At 38.5% G+C, this 22,171-nt stretch overlaps 2 protein-coding genes across 2 annotated transcripts in view; both read left to right on the top strand.

Moving 5' to 3' along the window:
* The window catches only part of LOC133542512 (gastrula zinc finger protein XlCGF28.1-like), a 44,809-nt gene that overhangs the window by 9,221 nt on the left and 13,417 nt on the right, over window positions 1–22,171 (top strand). The gene's annotated exons all lie outside the window — the stretch shown is intronic.
* LOC133542516 (oocyte zinc finger protein XlCOF6.1-like) lies at window positions 389–7,262 on the top strand. Its single transcript, XM_061886721.1, has 2 exons — window positions 389–723; window positions 4,953–7,262. Exons 1-2 carry the CDS (start codon window positions 621–623, stop codon window positions 6,122–6,124), a joined length of 1,275 nt encoding a protein of 424 aa, XP_061742705.1. The 5' UTR covers window positions 389–620; the 3' UTR covers window positions 6,125–7,262.

Here is a 22,171-nt window from a genome sequence, read left to right as displayed (position 1 = left end):
GTACGTGAGATCTTTTTAAAATATTGTAAAAATAGCAACAATTCAAAAATCCTTTATAGATATATTTATTGAATAATACTTCAACAAAATATGAATAAAAGTTCATAAACTGTGAAAAGAAATGCAACAATGCAATATTCAGTGTTGACGGCTACATTTTTTTGTGGACATAGCAAAAGAAAATATTAGGTTAGCAGTGGAAGATATATTAGGATTGCATTCAGAACACATAGGATATAAAGCAATAAACACATATTTAAAAAACACTGGGTTAAATAAAAGAATATACAGTAGGTGGCGGTAATGCGCACCAGAAGGTTGCTTGCCAACAGCCATAAAAAAAAAAATTAAAAAAAAGAAGAAGAAAAGTGCAGTTGTCGACCGGAAGTTGCACACTTCTGGCGCATGCGCAAACACATCGAACAGTAGCAAAGCGGAAAATCCAAGATGGCGGACTAAGCGGCGTGGCTTTCTGGAGAAGTTTCACATTTACGATCTTATAGATTCAAAAATAGCATCAAATACCTCAACTATTCACTTTTTCTTAAGCGCACCGCGCGGACTTTGAGTGCGGAGCGACGGCGTGTTACCCGAAGTGAAGATTGAAGACGTGATAGAAGATGGACGACTACTGCTATGCTAAGATGGCGACGTCACGTCAAAGAGAAAGTGAAAGAGAATCAGCGCCACCAACGGGGAACAATCTGAAAAGCGAAGATGAAGGTGATTGTGTTGCGTTCCCTACTTTGAAAGTTATTTGAATTCCAAGCCTTTAAAGTAGAAATTAACCGACTTTGTTGAACAATGTAAACAACGAACCTCGATCCAAAATGGCGGAAATGTCTGTTTGAAGGTACCGCAGTAGTAAACAGTAGGCAACACATGGGTGTGGGTAAAAAAATCGATTCGAATACGAATAGTGATTCTCACGTTGTGCGATTCAGAATTGATTCTCATTTTTAATAAAATCACTTTTTTTTTAATCCAACAAAACAATACACAGCAATACCATAACAATGCAATCCAATTCCAAACCCAAACCTGACCCAGCAACACTCAGAACTGCAATAAACAGAGCAATTGAGAGGAAACACAAACACCACACAGAACAAACCAAAAATTGTGAAAAAAAAATCAATCAATCAATGTTTACTTATATAGCCTTAAATCACTAGTGTCTCAAAGGGCTGCACAAACCACAACACAAACCACTACGACATCCTTGGTAGGCCGACATAGGGCAAGGAAAACTCACACCCAGTGGGACGTCGGTGACAGTGATGACTATGAGAACCTTGGAGAGGAGGAAAGCAATGGATGTCGAGCGGGTCTAACATGATACTGTGAAAGTTCAATCCACAATGGATCCAACACAGTCGCGAGAGTCCAGTCCAAAGCGGATCCAACACAGCAGCGAGAGTCCCGTTCACAGCGGAGCCAGCAGGAAACATCCCAAGCGGAGGCGGATCAGCAGCGCAGAGATGTCCCCAGCCGATACACAGGCAAGCAGTACATGGCCACCGGATCGGACCGGACCCCCTCCACAAGGGAGAGTGGGACATAGAAGAAAAAGAAAAGAAACGGCAGATCAACTGGTCTAAAAAGGGAGTCTATTTAAAGGCTAGAGTATACAAATGAGTTTTAAGGTGAGACTTAAATGCTTCTACTGAGGTGGCATCTCAAACTGTTACCGGGAGGGCATTCCAGAGTACTGGAGCCCGAAATGAAAACGCTCTATAGCCCGCAGACTTTTTTGGGGCTTTGGGAATCACTAATAAGCCGGAGTCCTTTGAAGGCAGATTTCTTGCCGGGACATATGGTACAATACAATCGGCAAGATAGGATGGAGCTAGACCGTGTAGTATTTTATACGTAAGTAGTAAAACCTTAAAGTCACATCTTAAGTGCACAGGAAGCCAGTGCAGGTGAGCCAGTATAGGTATATATGTATGTATATATGTATATAAAGGTATATACAGTATAGGTATATATGTATGTATATATGTATATAAAGGTATATACAGTATAGGTATATATGTATGTATATATGTATATAAAGGTATATACAGTATAGGTATATATGTATGTATATATGTATATAAAGGTATATACAGTATAGGTATATATGTATGTATATATGTATATAAAGGTATATACAGTATAGGTATATATGTATGTATATATGTATATAAAGGTATATACAGTATAGGTATATATGTATGTATATATGTATATAAAGGTATATACAGTATAGGTATATATGTATATAAAGGTATATACAGTATAGGTATATATGTATATAAAGGTATATACAGTATAGATATATATGTATGTATATATGTATATAAAGGTATATACAGTATAGATATATATGTATGTATATATGTATATAAAGGTATATACAGTATAGGTATATATGTATGTATATATGTATATAAAGGTATATACAGTATAGGTATATATGTATATAAAGGTATATACAGTATAGGTATATATGTATGTATATATGTATATAAAGGTATATACAGTATAGGTATATATGTATGTATATATGTATATAAAGGTATATACAGTACAGGCGTAATGTGATCAAACTTTCTTGTTCTTGTCAAAAGTCTAGCAGCCGCATTTTGTACCAACTGTAATCTTTTAATGCTAGACATGGGGAGACCCGAAAATAATACGTTACAGTAATCGAGGCGAGACGTAACAAACGCATGGATAATGATCTCGGCGTCTTTAGTGGACAGAATGGAGCGAATTTTTATGATATTACGGAGATGAAATCGATTCGAATACAAATCGTGATTCTCACGTTGTGCAATTCAGAATCGATTCTTTTTTTTTTTTTTTTTTTAATCCCACAAACCACTACACAGCAATACCATAACAATGCAATCCAATTCCAAAACCAAACCTGACCCAGCAACACTCAGAACTGCAATAAACAGAGCAATTGAGAGGAGACACAAACACCACACAGAACAAACCAAAAATAGTGAAACAAAAATGAATATTATCAACAGAATCAATATAATTTCAGCATAGCAGTGATTAAAAATCCCTTATTGACATTATCATTAGACATTTATTAAAAAATTTAATAAAAAGAACAATAATGTCACAGTGGCTTACAATTGCATCGCATCTCATAAGCTTGACAACACACTGTGTCCAATGTTTTCAAAAAAGATAAAATAAGTCATATTTTTGGTTCGTTTAATAGTTAAAACAAATTTACATTATTGCAATCAGTTGATAAAACATTGTCCTTTACAATTATAAAAGGTTTAAAAAAAAAAAATCTACTACTCTGCTAGCATGTCAGCAGACTGCGGTAGATCCTGCTGAAATCTATGTATTGAATGAATACAGAATCCTTTTGAATCGGAAAAATATCGTTTTTGAATCGAGAATCGCGTTGAATCGAAACAGTGGTAAATGCTAAATGGGTTGTACTTGTATAGCGCTTTTCTACCTTCAAGGTACTCAAAGCGCTTTGACACTACTTCCACATTCACCCATTCACACACACATTCACACACTGATGGCGGGAGCTGCCATGCAAGGCCCTAACCACGAACCATCAGGAGCAAGGGTGAAGTGTCTTGCTCAAGGACACAACAGGCGTGACGAGGTTGGTAGAAGGTGGGGATTGAACCAGGAACCCTCAGGTTGCTGGCACGGCCACTCTCCCAACTGCGCCACGCCGTCCCCAATCAATATATAATCGAATCGCGACCCCAAAATATTCGACACAATGTCGAATATTTCCAAAAACAATTTGAAATGTGGACTCGTCAGACCACAGAACACTTTTTCACTTTGCATCAGTCCATCTTAGATGATCTCGGACCCAGAGAAGCCGGCGGCGTTTCTGGATGTTGTTGATAAATGGCTTTCGCTTTGCATAGTAGAGCTTTAACTTGCACTTACAGATGTAGCGACCAACTGTATTTAGTGACAGTGGTTTTCGGAAGTGTTCCTGAGCCCATGTGGTGATATCCTTTAGAGATTGATGTCGGTTTTTGATACAGTGCCGTCTGAGGGATCGAAGGTCACGGTCATTCATTGTTGATTTCTCCAGATTCTCTAAAACCTTTTGATATTATGGACCGTAGATGTTGGAATCCCTTAATTTCTTGCAATTGCACTTTGAGAAATGTTGTTCTTAAACTGTTTGACTATTTGCTCACACACTTGTGGACAAAGGGGTGTACCTCGCCCCATCCTTTCTTGTGAAAGACTGAGCATTTTTTGGGAAGCTGTTTTTATACCCAATCAAGGCACCCACATGTTCCCAATTAGCCTGCACACCTGTGGGATGTTCCAAATAAGTGTTTGATAAGCATTCCTCAACTTTAGCAGTATTTATTGCCACCTTTCCCAACTTCTTTGTCACGTGTTGCTGGCATCAAATTCTAAAGTTAATGATTATTTGCAAAAAAAAATGTTTATCAGTTTGAACATCAAATATGTTGTCTTTGTAGCATATTCAACTGAATATGGGTTGAAAATGATTTGAAAATCATTGTATTCCGTTTATATTTGCATCTAACACAATTTCCCAACCCATATGGAAACATGGTTTGTATCTGGTTACCGGTACTTTATTTGAGAAAATAATGCTGGAAATGAAGTAGTATTTTACTGCATATTTCAGCAACTAAATTAGGAGCCTGTGTAGCCTGTTTTAAAATAGTTCTATTAGTAATTCAATACGAAATAATATATCGTAAAATCAATTTTAAACCGTATCGTCTATCCATAGTAAAAAGTCCTGCTGTCCTGGTTGGTTTTTATTTTCCTGTGAATAATGTTGTAAAGAGCAGCGTGTTTGTGCGTCACTGAGATTTCAAGACAGTTCATACGATAACTTGTTTTTCCTAAGTGCATGTAAAAGTACTGAATGCATTGTGTGACTGAGCAGAGATGGTGTGTTTGTCTTGCAGACGTCTGTGAAGAACATCTTCACCCTGAGCAACAGAAGTGGAGCTTCAGGATGCGGACGGAGGAGCCACAGCCCTCCCACATTAAGAAGGAAGAGGAATACCCACTGATCCCCCATTTTAAAGAGGAAGAGGCGGATCCACTGAGCTCTCACATTAAGGAGGAAGAGGAGGAACGCAGCATCAGTCAGCAGGGAGAGCATCTTGAAGGACTGGAGGAGGTTGATGTCACCAAGATGCCAGTGACTGGTGTCCCTGTGAAGAGTGAAGATGATGAGGTCAAAGGTGAGAGTGAGGAGAGGGGAGGGGGGGAGCCTCCAAGCAGCAGCTCAACTCAACACATGACAACAGAAGCTGATGGAGACCACTGTGGAGGATCACAAGCAGACAAGCTCTTAGCTCCACTATCAGATGGTGAGGACACAACGTCACACTCTCCTGACACTGATGATGAAGACTCTAAAGATGATAAGACATGTCACACTGACAACACACACTTCACATGTTCTCACTGCGACAAAACTTTTAAATATCCTAGCGATTTGAAAAGACACATAAGAACACACACCGGAGAAAAAACTTGGACATGCTCAATCTGTGGTAAAGGTTTTATACTAAGTGGTTATTTGAAAACACACATGGGAACACACACTGGAGAAAAAACTTTTTCCTGCTCAGAATGTGGTAAAGGTTTTGTAAGAAATCAAAGTTTAAAAGTACACATGAGAACACACACTGGAGAAAAACCTTTTTCATGTTCGATCTGTGGTAAAGATTTTACTCAAAAGCACAGTTTCAAAGCACACATGAGAGTACACACTGGAGAAAAACCCTTTTCCTGTTCAGAATGTTGTAAAACTTTTGTACTACATCAAAGTTTAAAAGTACACATGAGAACACACACTGGAGAAAAACCTTTTATTTGTTCAGTATGTTATAAAGGTTTTATAGAAAAACAGCAATTGAAATTACACATGAGAAGGCACTCTGATGAAAAACCATACTCCTGTTCAAGCTGCAACAAAAGCTTTCTTCATCGACAATCTTGTACAGCACACATGAGAACACACACAAGTGAGAACGTGTTGAGTTGCAGTGTGTGTGGTGAAAGATTCTCTTCTAAGTACCAGTGTAAGAAACACAAGTGTGCTGGTGAGAACAGCAGCAGCAAATGAAGATGCAGGATTTGAAATAAACTGTCAAAACTTGAACTTTGACTTTCTAACAACATCAGCACATATAACATGTGTGACATCATTGTTGTGTGTGTAACACAATCTTGTTAATATGATTCTAACATTTATAGATTAGACACTTCAGATTAGTGCTTTTATTTCAGTCAAGTACATGAGTTAATATACACATTTGTGTACTTTAAAATGAACAGAACAATTCGACTGAAAGGGTGAGAATAAACAGTACATAAAATATGTTACGTATTACAATGAACATTTTAAGTGTAGATATTCATAATTCACTTTTATACTTTTTCATTATAGTGTTTTATTTATGTTTTTGAAATAATGACATGTTACATATTTTATTTTCGAATTCTAGATGATTCTATAGATGAACTCCTTTATATGATGTACATATTTGTTTTACATGTGTTCATACCTTTGCTTTTGAGTACACATAAATCCCTCTTAGTTCATATTTACTGGTTCACATCTGAAACATCTTCTGGACCACTTCTGGAAGCATATTATTATTTACTTTATACATCATTTGAGCAGTTGTCTTTTATACAATTTTACAATGTGTGACTTTATGAATCATTTGTTGGGTGTCTATAATCCACTCTATGAATTGTCTTTATTACTCTCTTGTGTGGCTTCACGGTGCCAGAAGGGTTAGTGCGTCTGCCGCAGTCCTGGGTTCAATCCCATGCTCGGGATCTTTCTGTGTGGAGTTTGCATGTTCTCCCCGTGAATGCGTGGGTTCCCTCCGGGTACTCCGGCTTCCTCCCACTTCCAAAGACATGCACCTGGGGATAGGTTGATTGGCAACACTAAAATTGGCCCTAGTGTGTGAATGTGAGTGTGAATGTTGTCTGTCTATCTGTGTTGGCCCTGTGATGAGGTGGGGACTTGTCTAGGGTGTACCCCGCCTTCCGCCCGATTGTAGCTGAGATAGGCGCCAGTGCCCCCCGCGACTCCACAAGGGAATAAGCGGTAGGAAATGGATGGATGGACTCTCTTGTGTAATATGAATATTGTTGTGTGATTGTTTTATATGTATGTCCCCAGACCTTTTTGCAATAAACAATGTATGCTTCAACTAAAGTTGGGTACAATAAATGTAGTTACTATTTGTGGGTGTATATTTTATTGTATTAAGTATCACAGTCAAATTTGTAAGTATTTTCTTTATATGACTTAAATGTAGTTTCCAGCTTACTTCATCATCTAGACCAGTGGTGTCAAACTCAAACACAGAGTGGGCCAAAATTTAAAACTGAACAAAGCCGCGGGCCAAGGTTGAACAAATTAACCTTTCAATAGGGACCCAAACAAGTTTTGCATTGAATATTGAACAAGCAAGGCTTATATAACTTTATTGTGACATGCAAAATCCAGTTTCAAATAATAATAATAATTGAAAAATGTCAATGGCAAATCAAATAAAATTATACTAAAAATTGTATGCCTCTTTTCTATTTGCAGCCCTCTGACATAAAGATCAAAATAAACTTTTTCAACAGGCTAATAATAAATTTGAAAATAAAATAATGAATGAATCAAACATTCAAGCCTTGAAGTAGCAAAAGAAAGTGCATGAATAAAACGTTAATTATTGCTCAGTTTGCTACACTGATTTGCTTTAACACTGAATATGGAACAAGCAGCGCGTATATAACTTAATTGTGCAAAATCAACTTTCAAAAAACAAACGAAAAAATATCAATGGCAGAATAAAGAAAATTTAAATTAAAAAATGAATGCCTCTTTTCTATTTGCAGCCTTCTGAGGTAAATATCAACATTAACTTTTTCCACAGGCTAATACATTTTGAAATAAAATTGTTGTTTTGTTGGTATTTTGTGGTGTCCTGGAAGAGTTAGTGCTGCAAGGGATTCTGGGTATTTGTTCTGTCGTGTTTATGTTGTGTCACGGCGCGGATGTTCTTCCGAAATGTGTTTGTCATTCTTGTTTGGTGTGGGTTCACAGTGTGGCGCACACTTGTAACAGTGTTAAAGGTGTTTATAAGGCCACCCTCAGTGTGACCTGTATGGCTGTTGACCAAGTATGCTTTGCATTCACTTGTGTGTGTGAAAAGCCGCATATATTACGTGACTCGGCCGGCACGCTGTTTGTAAGGAGGAAAAGCGGACGTGATGACAGGTTGTAGAGGACGCTGAAGGCAGTGCCTTTAAGGCACGCCCCCAATATTGTTGTCTTGGTGGAAATCGGGAGAAATTCGGAAGGGGCACTGAAAAAAACGTGAGTCTACTGGGAAAATTGGGAGGGTTGGGAAGTATGAGTATTAGCGATGAATGCGGTGTTACAGCGGCACTAACCTAACCCTAACCCTAACCCAAATTTGGCCCGCGGGCCAGAGTTTGACACCCATGATCTAGAGTAACTCAGCCGGGAGGATGTGTGTAATGTTGAGATGTGTTGGAGATGACTTCAATCAATCAATCAATCAATCAATGTTTATTTATATAGCCCCAAATCACAAATGTCTCAAAGGACTGCACAAATCATTACGACTACAACATCCTCGGAAGAACCCACAAAAGGGCAAGGAAAACTCACACCCAGTGGGCAGGGAGAATTCACATCCAGTGGGACGCCAGTGACAATGCTGACTATGAGAAACTTTGGAGAGGACCTCAGATGTGGGCAACCCCCCCTCTAGGGGACCGAAAGCAATGGATGTCGAGCGGGTCTAACATGATACTGTGAAAGTTCAATCCATAGTGGATCCAACACAGCCGCGAGAGTTCAGTCCAAAGCGGATCCAAGACAGCAGCGAGAGTCCCGTCCACAGGAGACCATCTCAAGCGGAGAGATGTCCCCAACCGATACACAGGCGAACGGTCCATCCTGGGTCTCGACTCTGAACAGCCAGTACTTCATCCATGGTCATCGGACCGGACCCCCTCCACAAGGGAGGGGGGGACATAGGAGAAAGAAAAGAAGCGGCAGATCAACTGGTCTAAAAAGGAGGTCTATTTAAAGGCTAGAGTATACAGATGAGTTTTAAGGTGAGACTTAAATGCTTCTACTGACTTGGTTTGTTTGGATGTTGTCAACCTGTCAATTGTTCTATTTAAACATCAATCAATCAATCAATCAATGTTTACTATTATAGCCCTAAATCACTAGTGTCTCAAAGGGCTGCACAAACCACTACGACATCCTGGGTAGGCCCACATAAGGGCAAGGAAAACTCACACCCAGTGGGACATCGGTGACAATAATGACCCAGTGGTACGTCGGTGACAATGATGACTATGAGAACATGATACTGATGATACTGATGACTATGAGAACATATGAGAACATGATACTGTGAAAGATCAATCCATAATGGATCCAACACAGTCGCGAGAGTCCAGTCCAAAGCGGATCCAACACAGCAGCGAGAGTCCCGTGCACAGCGGAGCCAGTAGGAAACCATCCCAAGCGGAGGCTGATCAGCAGCGCAGAGATGTCCCCAGCCGATACACAGGCGAGCAGCACATGGCCACCGGATCGGACCGGACTCCCTCCACAAAGGAGAGTGGGACATAGAAGAAAAAGAAGAGAAACGGCAGATCAACTGGTCTAAAAAGGGAGTCTATTTAAAGGCTAGAGTATACAAATGAGTTTTAAGGTGAGACTTAAATGCTTCTACTGAGGTGGCATCTCGAACTGTTACCGGGAGGGCATTCCAGAGTACTGGAGTCCGAAATGAAAAAGCTCTACAGCCCGCAGACTTTTTTTGGGCTTTGGGGATCACCAGATCTCGCGAGAGAAGCAAGAAATAAACTATTACTTCTTCTTCTTACTGGCAGTTTGCAGCACTTGAAAGGTTCATACTGCCACCTACCGGACTGAAGAGTGTAGTGTGGGCCGTAGGACAGAAGGAGGAAATCCTATTAAGAACCTGTGGAGGGCAGCAATACACCTAAGATGTTCTACTAGCCTGCTGGAAATAGAAAGAAGAAGAAGAAGGAGGGGAAAGCACAATGGGGTTTGATGAAGAAAGTCTAAACGTGGGCATTATAGTTCTGTATTTTTAATCAGTGCATACACATATATGTCCTTTTATATAGGCTACCTTTTATTTTGTTTCCAGAGTATCCTGGTTCCTTGAATTTTGTAAATAAAAATAATCTTCAATCTCGCTGCTTGATGAGTTTGAATTACTAGATGGATAGCGGGAAAAGGAACAATATGTGACAAGGAAGGCTGTGCATGTTACTGTTGTGTTTTTGTTATTTCCCCATCTTCTCTGTGTTGCTTTTCGTGTCAGTTTCTTCTCTTTTCATTAGTGCCAGCGAGGCACACCTGCTACTAATCAGTACCCGGCAATATATAAGTTCATCACAGCCAGCTGCACCTTGCCGGTTAATGACACCTGTGCTCTACACTCGCTCATGCCTGCCTTGCATCCAGAATACTCGGTCCGTACTTTCTCTTTTTATCATCATTCCTGACTTCTGGTGTTTTTTTGTTCCCTAGTTCCTCAGTAATTGAGAGAAGCTTTCTTTGGAACCTTTTGCTGACTCCGAGAGTTCCCCTTCTGTTTAGTTCTTTCCATGGAGTGCACTTTTGCCCCATCGCCTTGAGTTATACCTTTTGTACTTATTAAAGACTATCTATCTTTGTGATTCAACCTTGCCTCCCATCTCTGCATCCTGGGGTCAAATCCCAGCTCAAGGCTTAACAATGATATTAATATTATTCTTTTGTTTAGAATATTATACTTTAGTCTTTTTCTTTGCTCAAATGAACAGGATGAAAGTGTCTTTAATTGTCACTACTGAGTGTAACTATATATAAACATGTATATAATGATCTTCCATTCTTCACCTTTATTACCGCTTGATTTAACTCTCATCTTATTTTATCCAGAGAAAACTTGACCATAAAATCGATGGCTGCACCTCAATAAAATTTCACTGAACTTCAATAAAACTAAATATATCATATTTGGAGATTTCTAAAAATGTAAAACACTAATTATGATGGATAATATTGAAATGTAAGGAATAAAGGTAATCAAATGTTTAGGAGTTAATATACAAACCCCGTTTCCATATGAGTTGAGAAATTGTGTTAGATGTAAATATAAACGGAATACAATGATTTGCAAATCATTTTCAACCCATATTCAGTTGAATATGCTACAAAGACAACATATTTGATGTTCAAACTGATTAATATTTTTTATTTTGCAAATAATCATTAACTTTAGAATTTGATGCCAGCAACACGTGGCAAAAAAGTTGGGAAAGGTGGCAATAAATACTGATGAAGTTGAGGAATGCTCATCAAACACTTATATGGAACATCTCACAGGTGTGCAGGCCAATTGGGAACAGGTGGGTGCCATGATTGGGTATAAACGCAGCTTCCATGAAATGCTAAGTAATTCACAAATAAGGATGGGGTGAGGGTCACCACTTTGTAAGCAAATTGTCGGAACAGTTTTAGAACAACATTTCTCAACGAGCTATTGCTAGGAATCTCATCTACGGTCCGTAAAATCATCAAAAGGTTCAGAGAATCTGGAGAAATCACTGCACATAAGCGATGATAATACGGACCTTTGATCCCTCATCAAAAACCGCCATCAGTGTGTAAAGGATATCACCACATGGGCTCAGGAACACTTCATAAAACCACTGTCAGCAACTACAGTTGGTTGTTACATCTGTAAGTGCAAGTTAAAACTCTACTATGCAAAGCCAAACCCATTTATAAACAGTATCCTGAAACGCTGCCGGCTTCACTGGGCCCGAACTCACCTAAGATGGACTGACGCAAAGTGGAAAAGTGTTCTGTGGTCTGACAAGTCCACGTTCAAAATAATATTTGGAAACAGAGGACGTGGTGTCCTCCGTAACAAAGAGGAAAATAACCATCCGGATTGTTATAGGCGCAAAGTTGAAAAGGCAGCATCTGTGATGGTATGGGGGTGCATTAGTGCCCAAGGCATGGGTAACTTACACATCTGTGAAGGCACCATTAATGCTGAATGGTCCATTAAGGTTTTGGAGCAACATATGTTGTCATCCAAGCAACGTTATCATGGACGCCCCTGCTTATTTCAGCAAGACAATGCCAAGCCACGTTACAACAGTGTGGCTTCATAGTAAAAGAGTGCGAGTACTTTCCTGGCCCGCCTTCAGTCCAGACCTGTCTCCCATCGAAAATGTGTGGCGCAATACGACAAGACCCCGGACTGTTGAACGACTTAAGCTGTACTTATAACAAGAATGGTAAAGAATTGCACTTTTAAATCTTCAACAATTAGTTTCCTCAGTTCCCAAACATTTATTGAGTGTTGTTAAAAGAAAAGGTGATGTAACACAGTGGTGAACATGCAGCCATGAAATTCGAAGTTAATTATTATTTGCAAAAAAAAAAAAAGTTTATGAGTTTGAACATCAACTATGTTGTCTTTGTAGTGCATTCAACTGAATATGGGTTGAAAATGATTTGCAAATCATTGTATTCTGTTTATATTTACATCTAACACAATTTCCCAACTCATATGGAAACGGGGTTTGTAGATGATGAAGTAACCTGGACACTACATGTAGGTCATATTAAGAAAACATAAAACAAATGGAGTGAAATACTAAATAGAATAAAATACATACTTACAAATATTATTTGCAATTATTGTACCCAACTTTAGTTGAAGCATACATTGTGTATTGCATAAAGGTCTGGGGACATACATATAAAACACTCACACAACAATATTCATATTACACAAGAGAGTAATAAAGATAATTAATAGAATGGATTATAGAGACCCAACACATGATTCACAAAGTCACACATTTTAAAAGTAAATGATATTGTATAAAAGACAACTGTTCAAATGATGTATAAAGTAAATAATAATATGCTTCCAGAAGTGGTCCAGAAGATGTTTCAGATGTGAACCAGTAAATATGAACTAAGAGGGATTTATGTGTACTCAAAAGCAAAGGTATGAACACATGTAAAACAAATATGTACATCATATAAAGGAGTTCATCTATGGAATCATCTACAATTACAAAATAAAATATGTAACACTTCATTATTTCAAAATCATATATAAAACACTATTATGAATAAGTATAAAAGTGAAATATGAATATCTACACATAAAATGTTTATTGTATGTAACATATTTTATGTACTGTTTATTCTCACCCTTTTCAGTCAAATAGTTCTGTTCATTTTAAAGTACACAAATGTGTATATTAACTCATGTACTTGACTGAAATAAAAGCACTAATCTGAAGTGTCTAATCTACCACATTCTTAGCAGGAAAAAGTTTTTTCTCCAGTGTGTATTCTCATGTGTTTTTTGAAATGGTCCCTTCGAGTAAAATCTTTACCGCAGATTGAACATAAAAAGGTTTTTCTCCAGTGTGTTTTCATGTGTACTTTTAATTGTGATTTCTTACAAAACTTTTACCACATTCTAAACAGGAAAAAGTTTTTACTTCAGTGTGTATTCTCATGTGTTCTTTTAAACGTTGATTTCTTACAAAAGTTTTACCACATTCTGAGCAGGATAAGGTTTTTCTCCAGTGTGTACTGTCATGTGTGTTTTCAAACTTTACCTTTTAGTAAATTTTTTACCACAGATTGAACATGAAAAACGCTTTTCGCCAGTGTGTGTTCTCATGTGTACTTTTAAATTTGGCCTTTGAGTAAAATCTTTACCGCAGATTGAACATGAAAAAGGCCAAAACACCAGTGTGTGTTCTCATGTGTGCTTTTAAGTTTTTATTTATTACAAAACTTTTACCACATTCTGAGCAGGTAAAAGGTTTTTCTCCAGTGTGTATGCTCATGTGTTTTTTGAAATCCTCTCTTCGAGTAAAATCTTTACCGCAGATTGAACATGAAAAAGGTTTTTTCCAGTGTGTATTCTCATGTGTACTTTTAAATTGTAATTTCTTACAAAAATGTTACCACATTCTAAACAGCAAAACGTGTTGTTACTACAGTGTGTATTCTCATGTGTTCTTTTAAACTTTGATTTCTTACCAAACATTTACCACATTCTGAGCAGGAAAAAGTGTTTTCTGTAGTGTGTATTGTCATGTGTGTTTTCAAATGTTGCCTTTGCGTAAAATTTTTACCACAGATGGAACATGAAAAAGGTTTTTCTCCAGTGTGTGTTCTCATGTGTCTTTTCATATTGTGACAGTGATTAAACGTTTTGTCACAGAGAGAACATGTGAAGTGTGTGTTGTCAGTGTGACATGTCTTATCATCTTTAGAGTCTTCATCATCAGTGTCAGGAGAGTGTGACGTTGTGTCCTCACTATCTGATAGTGGAGCTAAGAGCTTGTCTGCTTGTGATCCTCCACAGTGGTCTCCATCAGCTTCTGTTGTCATGTGTTGAGTTGAGCTGCTGCTTGGAGGCTCCCCCCCTCCCCTCTCCTCACTCTCACCTTTGACCTCATCATCTTCAGTCTTCACAGGGACACCAGTCACTGGGAACTCATCCAACAATTCAATATGCTCACCCTCCTGACTGATGCTGTGTTCCTCCTCTTCCTTCTTAATGTGAAGGCTCAGTGAGTCCTCCTCTTCCGTTTTAAAATGGGGGATCAGTGGGTATTCCTCTCCCTTTTTAATGAGGTTGTTTTGTGGCTCTTTCGTCTGCATCCTGAAGCTCCACTTCTGTTGCTCAGGGTGAAAATGTTCTTCACAGACGTCTGCAAAACAAACACAAGTTTGAGAAACATCCATCCGTGCTCAGTCACACAATGCATTCAGTACTTTGACATGCGCTTTGTAAAAACAAGTTATTGTATGAACTGTCTTGAAATCTCAGTGATGCACAAACACGCTGCTCTTTACAACATTATTCACAGGAAAAGAAACACAAACCAGGACGACAGGATATGGATAGACGATATGGTTTAAAATTGATTTTACGATATATTATTTCGTATTGAATTACTAACAGAACCATTTTATAACAGGTTACACAGGCTCCTAATTTAGTTGCTGAAATATGCAGTAAAATATTACACCATTTCCAGTATTATTTTCTCAAATAAAGTAACTAGATAATAACAGTAAATAAACAAGTACATTAATAAGAATTGTTTTCAATTGCTTTCACCTTCGTCATTATCTTCCTCTTTATGCTCTACTTACCTTATACAAAACTCTCTTTGAACCACATCTAAACTACTGTAATATCATCTGGTGTAACACCTTTCCTACCTACCTTCACAAATTAGAATCCATGCAAAAGAAACGTATACGGGCCCTGTCAGGGTCCAAGTTTAATGCCCCCACTCGTCATCTATTTCATAAATATCATCTCTTAAAGGGGAACATTATCAGCAGACCTATGTAAGCGTCAATATATACCTTGATGGTGCAGAAAAAAGACCATCTATTTTTTTAACCTATTTCCAAACTCTAAATGGGTGAATTTTGGCGAATTAAATGCCTTTCTGTTTATCCCGCTGGAGACGATGACGTCAGAATGTGACGTCGCCAAGGTAACACACCCACCATTTTCATTTTCAACACATTACAAACACCGGGTCTCAGCTCTGTTATTTTCCGTTTTTTTGACAATTTTTAGGAACCTTGGAGACATCATGCCTCGTCGGTGTGTTGTCGGAGGGTGTAACAACACTAACAGGGAGAGATTCAAGTTGCACCACTGGCAAGAAGATGCCAAAGTGTCTGCCGCCAGACCCCCATTGAATGTGCCAGAGTGTCTCCACATTTGACCGGCGATGCTAAGACAGACATGGCACAGGTGATGTATGGATAACCTGCAAATGCATTTGCAACGATAGTCAACGAAATCACAAAGGTGAGTTTTGTTGATGTTGACTGCCAGCTAATCGATGCTAACATGCTACGCTAATCAATGCTAACATGCTATTTACCGGCGGTGCTAAAGCAGACATGGCCCAGAGATGTATGGATAACCTGCAGATGCATTTGCAACTATATTACGTTTCCTTCCACCCACATTTAATGCAAAAAAAACCACTTACCAATCGATGGATTTAAGTTGCTCCAGTGTCAGGAGATGCGAAAGTCCTGATCGTTTGGTCTGCACATTTTACCGGCGATGCTAACGCAGCTATTCGGCCATGCTATGGCTATGAATAGCGTCAATAGCTGTTCGCTCAATAGCTTCAGTTTCTTCTTCAATACTTTCATACTCCAACCATCTGTTTCAATACATGCGTAATCTGTTGAATCGCTTAAGCCGCTGAAATCCGAGTCTGAATCCGAGCTAATGTCACTATATCTTGCTGTGGTATTCCCATTGTTTGTTTACATTGGCAGCACTGTGTGACGTCACAGGGAAATGGATAGTCGTATCGCAAATAGCGAAAATCAAGCACTTTAAAGCTTTTTTTTGGGGCTATTCGGGGACCGGTAAAATTTTGAAAAAAATTTCAAAAAATAAAACAAGCCACTGGGAACTGATTTTTATTGTTTTTAACCCTTTTGAAATTGTGATAATGTTCCCCTTTAAGACTGAAAGAGTTCAATATTTATAAAAATGCTTGTTTCACCTATCAAGTCATTTATAGGCTGAATCTTAGGCTCTGTAGTTTGGTTCCTATTTACCATCCCCAGCATGCCCACAACACTCCTAACTTAGATCTGATAACAGGTAAACATCATTTACTGGCTTGTACCGCTCGCAGTGTCGTATGCAGGGGACCAAAGATTTGGAACCAGCTTAATGAGAGCCTCAAGATGCTGTATCCATTCTCCAACTTCAAAAAGAAACTGAAAAATGACCTATTAACCACATATCTTTAATGCCTCATGTGGGGTGGACTACTGTTGGGTTTTGCATGGTTGAATGTATGTATGTATGTGTATGCTTGCTTTAGTACTATTATCTTGTGTTTCTCATATAGCATTGTTGTTTTGTTTTTGTTTTTTGTTGTTGTGCTTGCTACCATGTTTCATCTTTCCATGTATATATTGTCCTTTGGACCCCCTGTCAAAAGCTTCTTCTAGCTTATTTGGGGGACTCTTTCACGTACCAACATCTTTAAATGATGATATTCACCACTATTGTAAATGTTATATTGTATTGTGAATAAACTTGTAAACTTGAAACTTGACGAAATAATACAATTAGAAATGACACAATATGTTACTGCATATGTCAGCTGCCAAATTAGGAGCTTTTGTAACCCGCTTTAAAATTATTCTATAATCAATCATATACCAAATGATATATCGTGACATATATTGTTATTAGGATATAGATTTGAGGTCATATCGCCCATACCAAACATTGGTTCGCCGAGTCATTTTGTTTGGCCCACCAATTATATTTGTTATATTCTTCAGATGTGTGTGTATGTTTAAAATGTTGTACTCCTGTTCTACATCACGTGGAAGTGTCATGTCATGGGGATGGTGTGCTTTTAACTAAGGGTGTGACGATACGGTCAGCTCACCAAAGGATACTCGATATTGGCTTTAGGAGAAGGAGACAATATTTTGGTGGTTAACATGATTCGTACACATATGTGTACTTCATGTGTATATGAATGTACTTTCCCTTGTGTGCTTAGTTTTACTGTAACTTCATAGTGGATAATATCTATAAACAACCCCACTTGTTTTTCATCTTTAACTTGATGGACTGTTTACTTATCTGACAAATTCAAAGGAAACTGCACTTTTTTAAAATGTTCCCTATCATTCATAAGTCTTATGTTTTTAATTTTTATGAACTTTATTTCATAAATACATGTGAGCAAAACTCAGCTAACATTGGAGTCAATGGGAGCTCCTCTATTAGACCCACAAAGTCCTCCAAAAAAACATCCAAAAACTGCCAACAATACTCCATTTACATTTTGTGACCTGAATATTAACCAAGTATTAGTGATATTGTTATTATAAGCGCTAACGCTAAGGACCTACTTTTAGCGGCGCATTGATCACAGAAGTAACTAGCTTATGCTGCTATATTGACATACTGAGCTGCTTTCTCGCCTCTAAGATGGTGAAAGCTAGTTCTAGATTATAAAGCATGCCTCTCACCTATGTATTAGAAGGTTGTGGACATAAGCCGGGAACTTGGTCAACTTTGACTTCCAACTTAGACCTGGAGATGGCAAGAAAGACACAAAAATAAGCTCTTTTGCACCCACCCTTTTTAACCCTTTGCAAGGATTAATTCTTCATCTAAACGGGATGATATGAACATCCCATCAGTCGGCATCCCAGTGAGAGCAGACATTGTATGCTTAAAATGAGCAAGATATGTAAATATGACACTAATCGATGCTAACATGCTATTTACCGACGGTGCTAAAGCAGACATGGCACAAGATGTATGGATAACCTGCAGATGCATTTGCAACTATATTACGTTTCCTTCCACCCACATTTAATGCGAAAAAAACACTTACCAATCGACGGATTTAAGTTGCTCCAGTGTCAAAAGATGTGAAAGTCCTAAACGTTTGGTCCGCACATTTTACCGGCGATGCTAACGCAGCTATTCGGCCATGCTATGGCTATGAACAGCGTCAATAGCAATTCGCTCAATAGCTTCAGTTTCTTCTTCAATATTTTCATACTCCAACAATCTGTTTCAATACATGCGTAATCTGTTGAATCGCTTAAGTTGCTAAAATCCGAGTTTGAATCCGAGCTAATGTCACTATATCTTGCTGTGGTATTCCCATTGTTTGTTTACATTGGCAGCACTGTGTGACGTCACAGGGAAATGGCCAGTGTCTTCGCAGAGAGCCGAAAATAAGGCACTTTAAAGCTTTATTTAGGGATATTCCGAGACCGGTAAAATTTTGAAAGAAACTTCAAAAAATACAACAAGCCACTGGGAACTGATTTTTATTGTTTTTAACCCTTTTGAAAATTGTGATAATGTTCCCCTTTAAAAGTCTTCCTCCACTCCACTGTATTATCCTGAATCAGATGCACCTGTGTGAGGTCGTTGGCTGCATAAAGACACCTGTCCACCCCATACAATCAGTAAGACCCAAACATTCAGCATGGCTAAGTGCAAAGAGCTGTCCAAAGACTCCAGAGACAAAATTGTACAACTCCATAAGGATGGAAAGGGTTACGGAGAAATTGCCAAGCAGCTTGGTGAAAAAAAAATCCACTGTTGGAGCAATCATTAGAAAATAGAAAAAGCTAAACATGACTATCAATCTCAATCGGAGTGGAGCCCCATGTAAGATATCACCTCGTGGGGTTTTAATGATGCTAAGAAAGGTGAGGAATCACCCCAGGACTACACGGCAGGACTTGGTCAATGACCTAACAAGAGCTGAGAACCACTGTTTCCATGGTCACTGTTGCAAATACACTAAGACGTCATGGTTTGAAATCTCGCATGGCACGGAAGGTTCCCCTGCTTAAACCAGCACATGTTAAGGCCCGTCTTAAGTTTGCCAATGACCATTTAGATCAGGGGTCGGGAACCTTTTTGGCTGAAAGAGCCATGACAGCCAGATATTTCAAAATGTATTTCCGTGAGAGCCATATAGGCGGCGACTTGTCCAGGGTGTACTCCACCGTCTGCCCTATTGTAGCTGAGATAGGCACCAGCGCTCCCCACAACCCCAAAGGGAATAAGCGGTAGAAAATGAATGAATGGATGGATGAATACAACTAAATGCGAGCATTTTTAAGTAAGACCAACATTTTTAGAGTAGAATAAGTCTCTTATTCTTTTTAATAACATTGTTATTCTTAAGTTAACCAATAATAAATACAATACTTCTTACCATTAATGTAACTTCTTGAACATGTGCGATAGAAAATGGATGGTTGGATTAAAATGCATGAGAATGTTTTATCATTTCAACGTTATTTTTAACACTGTGATTACCAGCAGAATTATTAATTACTTATCGTGTTAAGCAATGTCAGCTAAGATTTATCTGACAACCAGATGCAGTCATCAAAAGAGCCACATCTGGCTCTAGAGCCATAGGTTCCCTACCCCTGATTTAGATGATCCAGAGGAGTCATGGGAGAAAGTTTTGTGGACAGATGAGACCAAAATTGACCTTTTTGGTCATAATTCCACTATGCGTGTATGGAGGAAAAAGAATGATGCGGACCATCCCAAGAACACCATCCCTACTGTGAAGCAAGGAGGTGGTAGCATCATGATTTGGGGGTGTTTTTCTGCTCATGGTACAGGACGACTGCACTGTATTAAGGAGAGGATGACTGCAGTCATGTATTGTGAGATTTTGAGCCAAAAACCTAATTCCCTCAGTCAGATCATTGAAGATGAGTCGTGGCTGGATCTTCCAACATGACAATGACCCAAAGCACACAGCCAGGAAAACCAAGAAGTGGCTTCGTAAGAACAATATCAAGGTTCTGGAGTGGCCTAGCCAGTCTCCAGACCTAAATCCAATTGAACATCTTTGAAGGCAGCTGAAAGTCTGTGTTACTCAGCGACAGCCCCGAAACCTGACTGATCTAGAGAAGATCTGTGTGGAGGAGTGGGCCAAAATCCCTCCTATAGTCTGTGCAAACTTGGTGAAGAACTACAGGAAACATTTGACCTCTGTATTTGCAAACAAAGGCTACTGTACTGTTCATGGCGAAGTTGGTAGAGTGGCTGTGCCAGTCATCTGAGGGTTACTAGTTCAATCCCCACCTTCTACCATCCTAGTCACATCCGTTGTGTCCTTGGGCAAGAAACTTCACCCTTGCTCCTGATGAGCGCCTTGCATGGCAGCTCCCGCCGTCAGTGTGTGAATGTGTGTGTGAATGGGCGAATGTGGAAATACTGTCAAAGTGCTCTGGGCTCCTTAAAGCGCTATACAAGTACAACCCATTTACCATTTTTCAAATACTTATTTTCAGCTTTATCACACAAATAAATTGTTAAAAAAATGGTAGATTGTGATTTCTGGATTTTTTCTTTTTAGGTTCTCTCTCATACAGTGGTCATGCACCTACCGTGAAAATTTCAGACCCCTCCATGATTTCTAAGTGGGAGTACTTGCAAAATAGCAGGTTGTTCAAATACTATATATATATATATATATATATATATATATATATATATATATATATATATATATATTTTTTTTTTTTTTTTATATATATATATTTTCAATATTTGGGTACCTCATGATTCCATTACAAACAAAAATGTATGCATATTCAATTTGTGTGCAGCATATTAAAGCCATTTTTCATATTTAATATTTATTTCATTAAATTTTTATTTTAGTCAAACTGAATAAGCATTAATCGCTTACAAGTGTGCAAATAGTGTATTCGTAATAACAAGCATCAGTTGATTGATTTAAGTTCCATGATATGTCCACCCGAATGCAGCTGAGATAGGCTCCAGCACCCCCCCCCCCCAAGGGTGGATATAATAATAATTTTAATAATTGTATTTCTTATCCTGTAAAGCGTCTTTGAGTACACTGAAAAGCGCTATACCAAATAAAATGTATTATTATTATTATTATTATACCATGTGACTCGGTTGGTAGAGCGGCCGTGCCAACAACTTGAGGGTTGCAGGTTCGATTCCCGCTTCCGCCATCCTAGTCACTCCCGTTGTGCCCTTGGGCAAGACACTTTACCCACCTGCTCCCAGTGCCACCCACACTGGTTTAAATGTAACTTAGATATTGGGTTTCACTATGTAAAGCGCTTTGAGTCACTAGAGAAAAGCGCTATATAAATATAATTCACTAATTCACATTACAGAATTAAATCACGAGACTTTCGTTCCTTTCTAGTAACAAATATATAATGATGTTAAGCGTGACTGTAATATAAAAAACAACAGTTAAAGTATTAAATAAGTCAATATAATTCTCATAGAGAACATATAAAATACACTCCTAAAAAAGAACGTCGCATTTGCAACAAATACCTGCTAGTGGGCTAACGCTAGCAAGTTAGCTTGGAACAACATATCAGGTAAATAAGATAAATAATATGAAAATATATAATGTATATTACCTCATAAGCCGCGTGTACAAGAGAGGAGTGGAATATATTCTTCCTATTGTT

This window comes from Nerophis ophidion, linkage group LG24, assembly GCF_033978795.1.
Source record: "Nerophis ophidion isolate RoL-2023_Sa linkage group LG24, RoL_Noph_v1.0, whole genome shotgun sequence".
Classification (NCBI taxonomy): Eukaryota; Metazoa; Chordata; class Actinopteri; order Syngnathiformes; family Syngnathidae; genus Nerophis; species Nerophis ophidion.
Note: the sequence above shows the minus strand (reverse complement) of the source record. Positions and strands in the feature narration are given on the sequence as shown.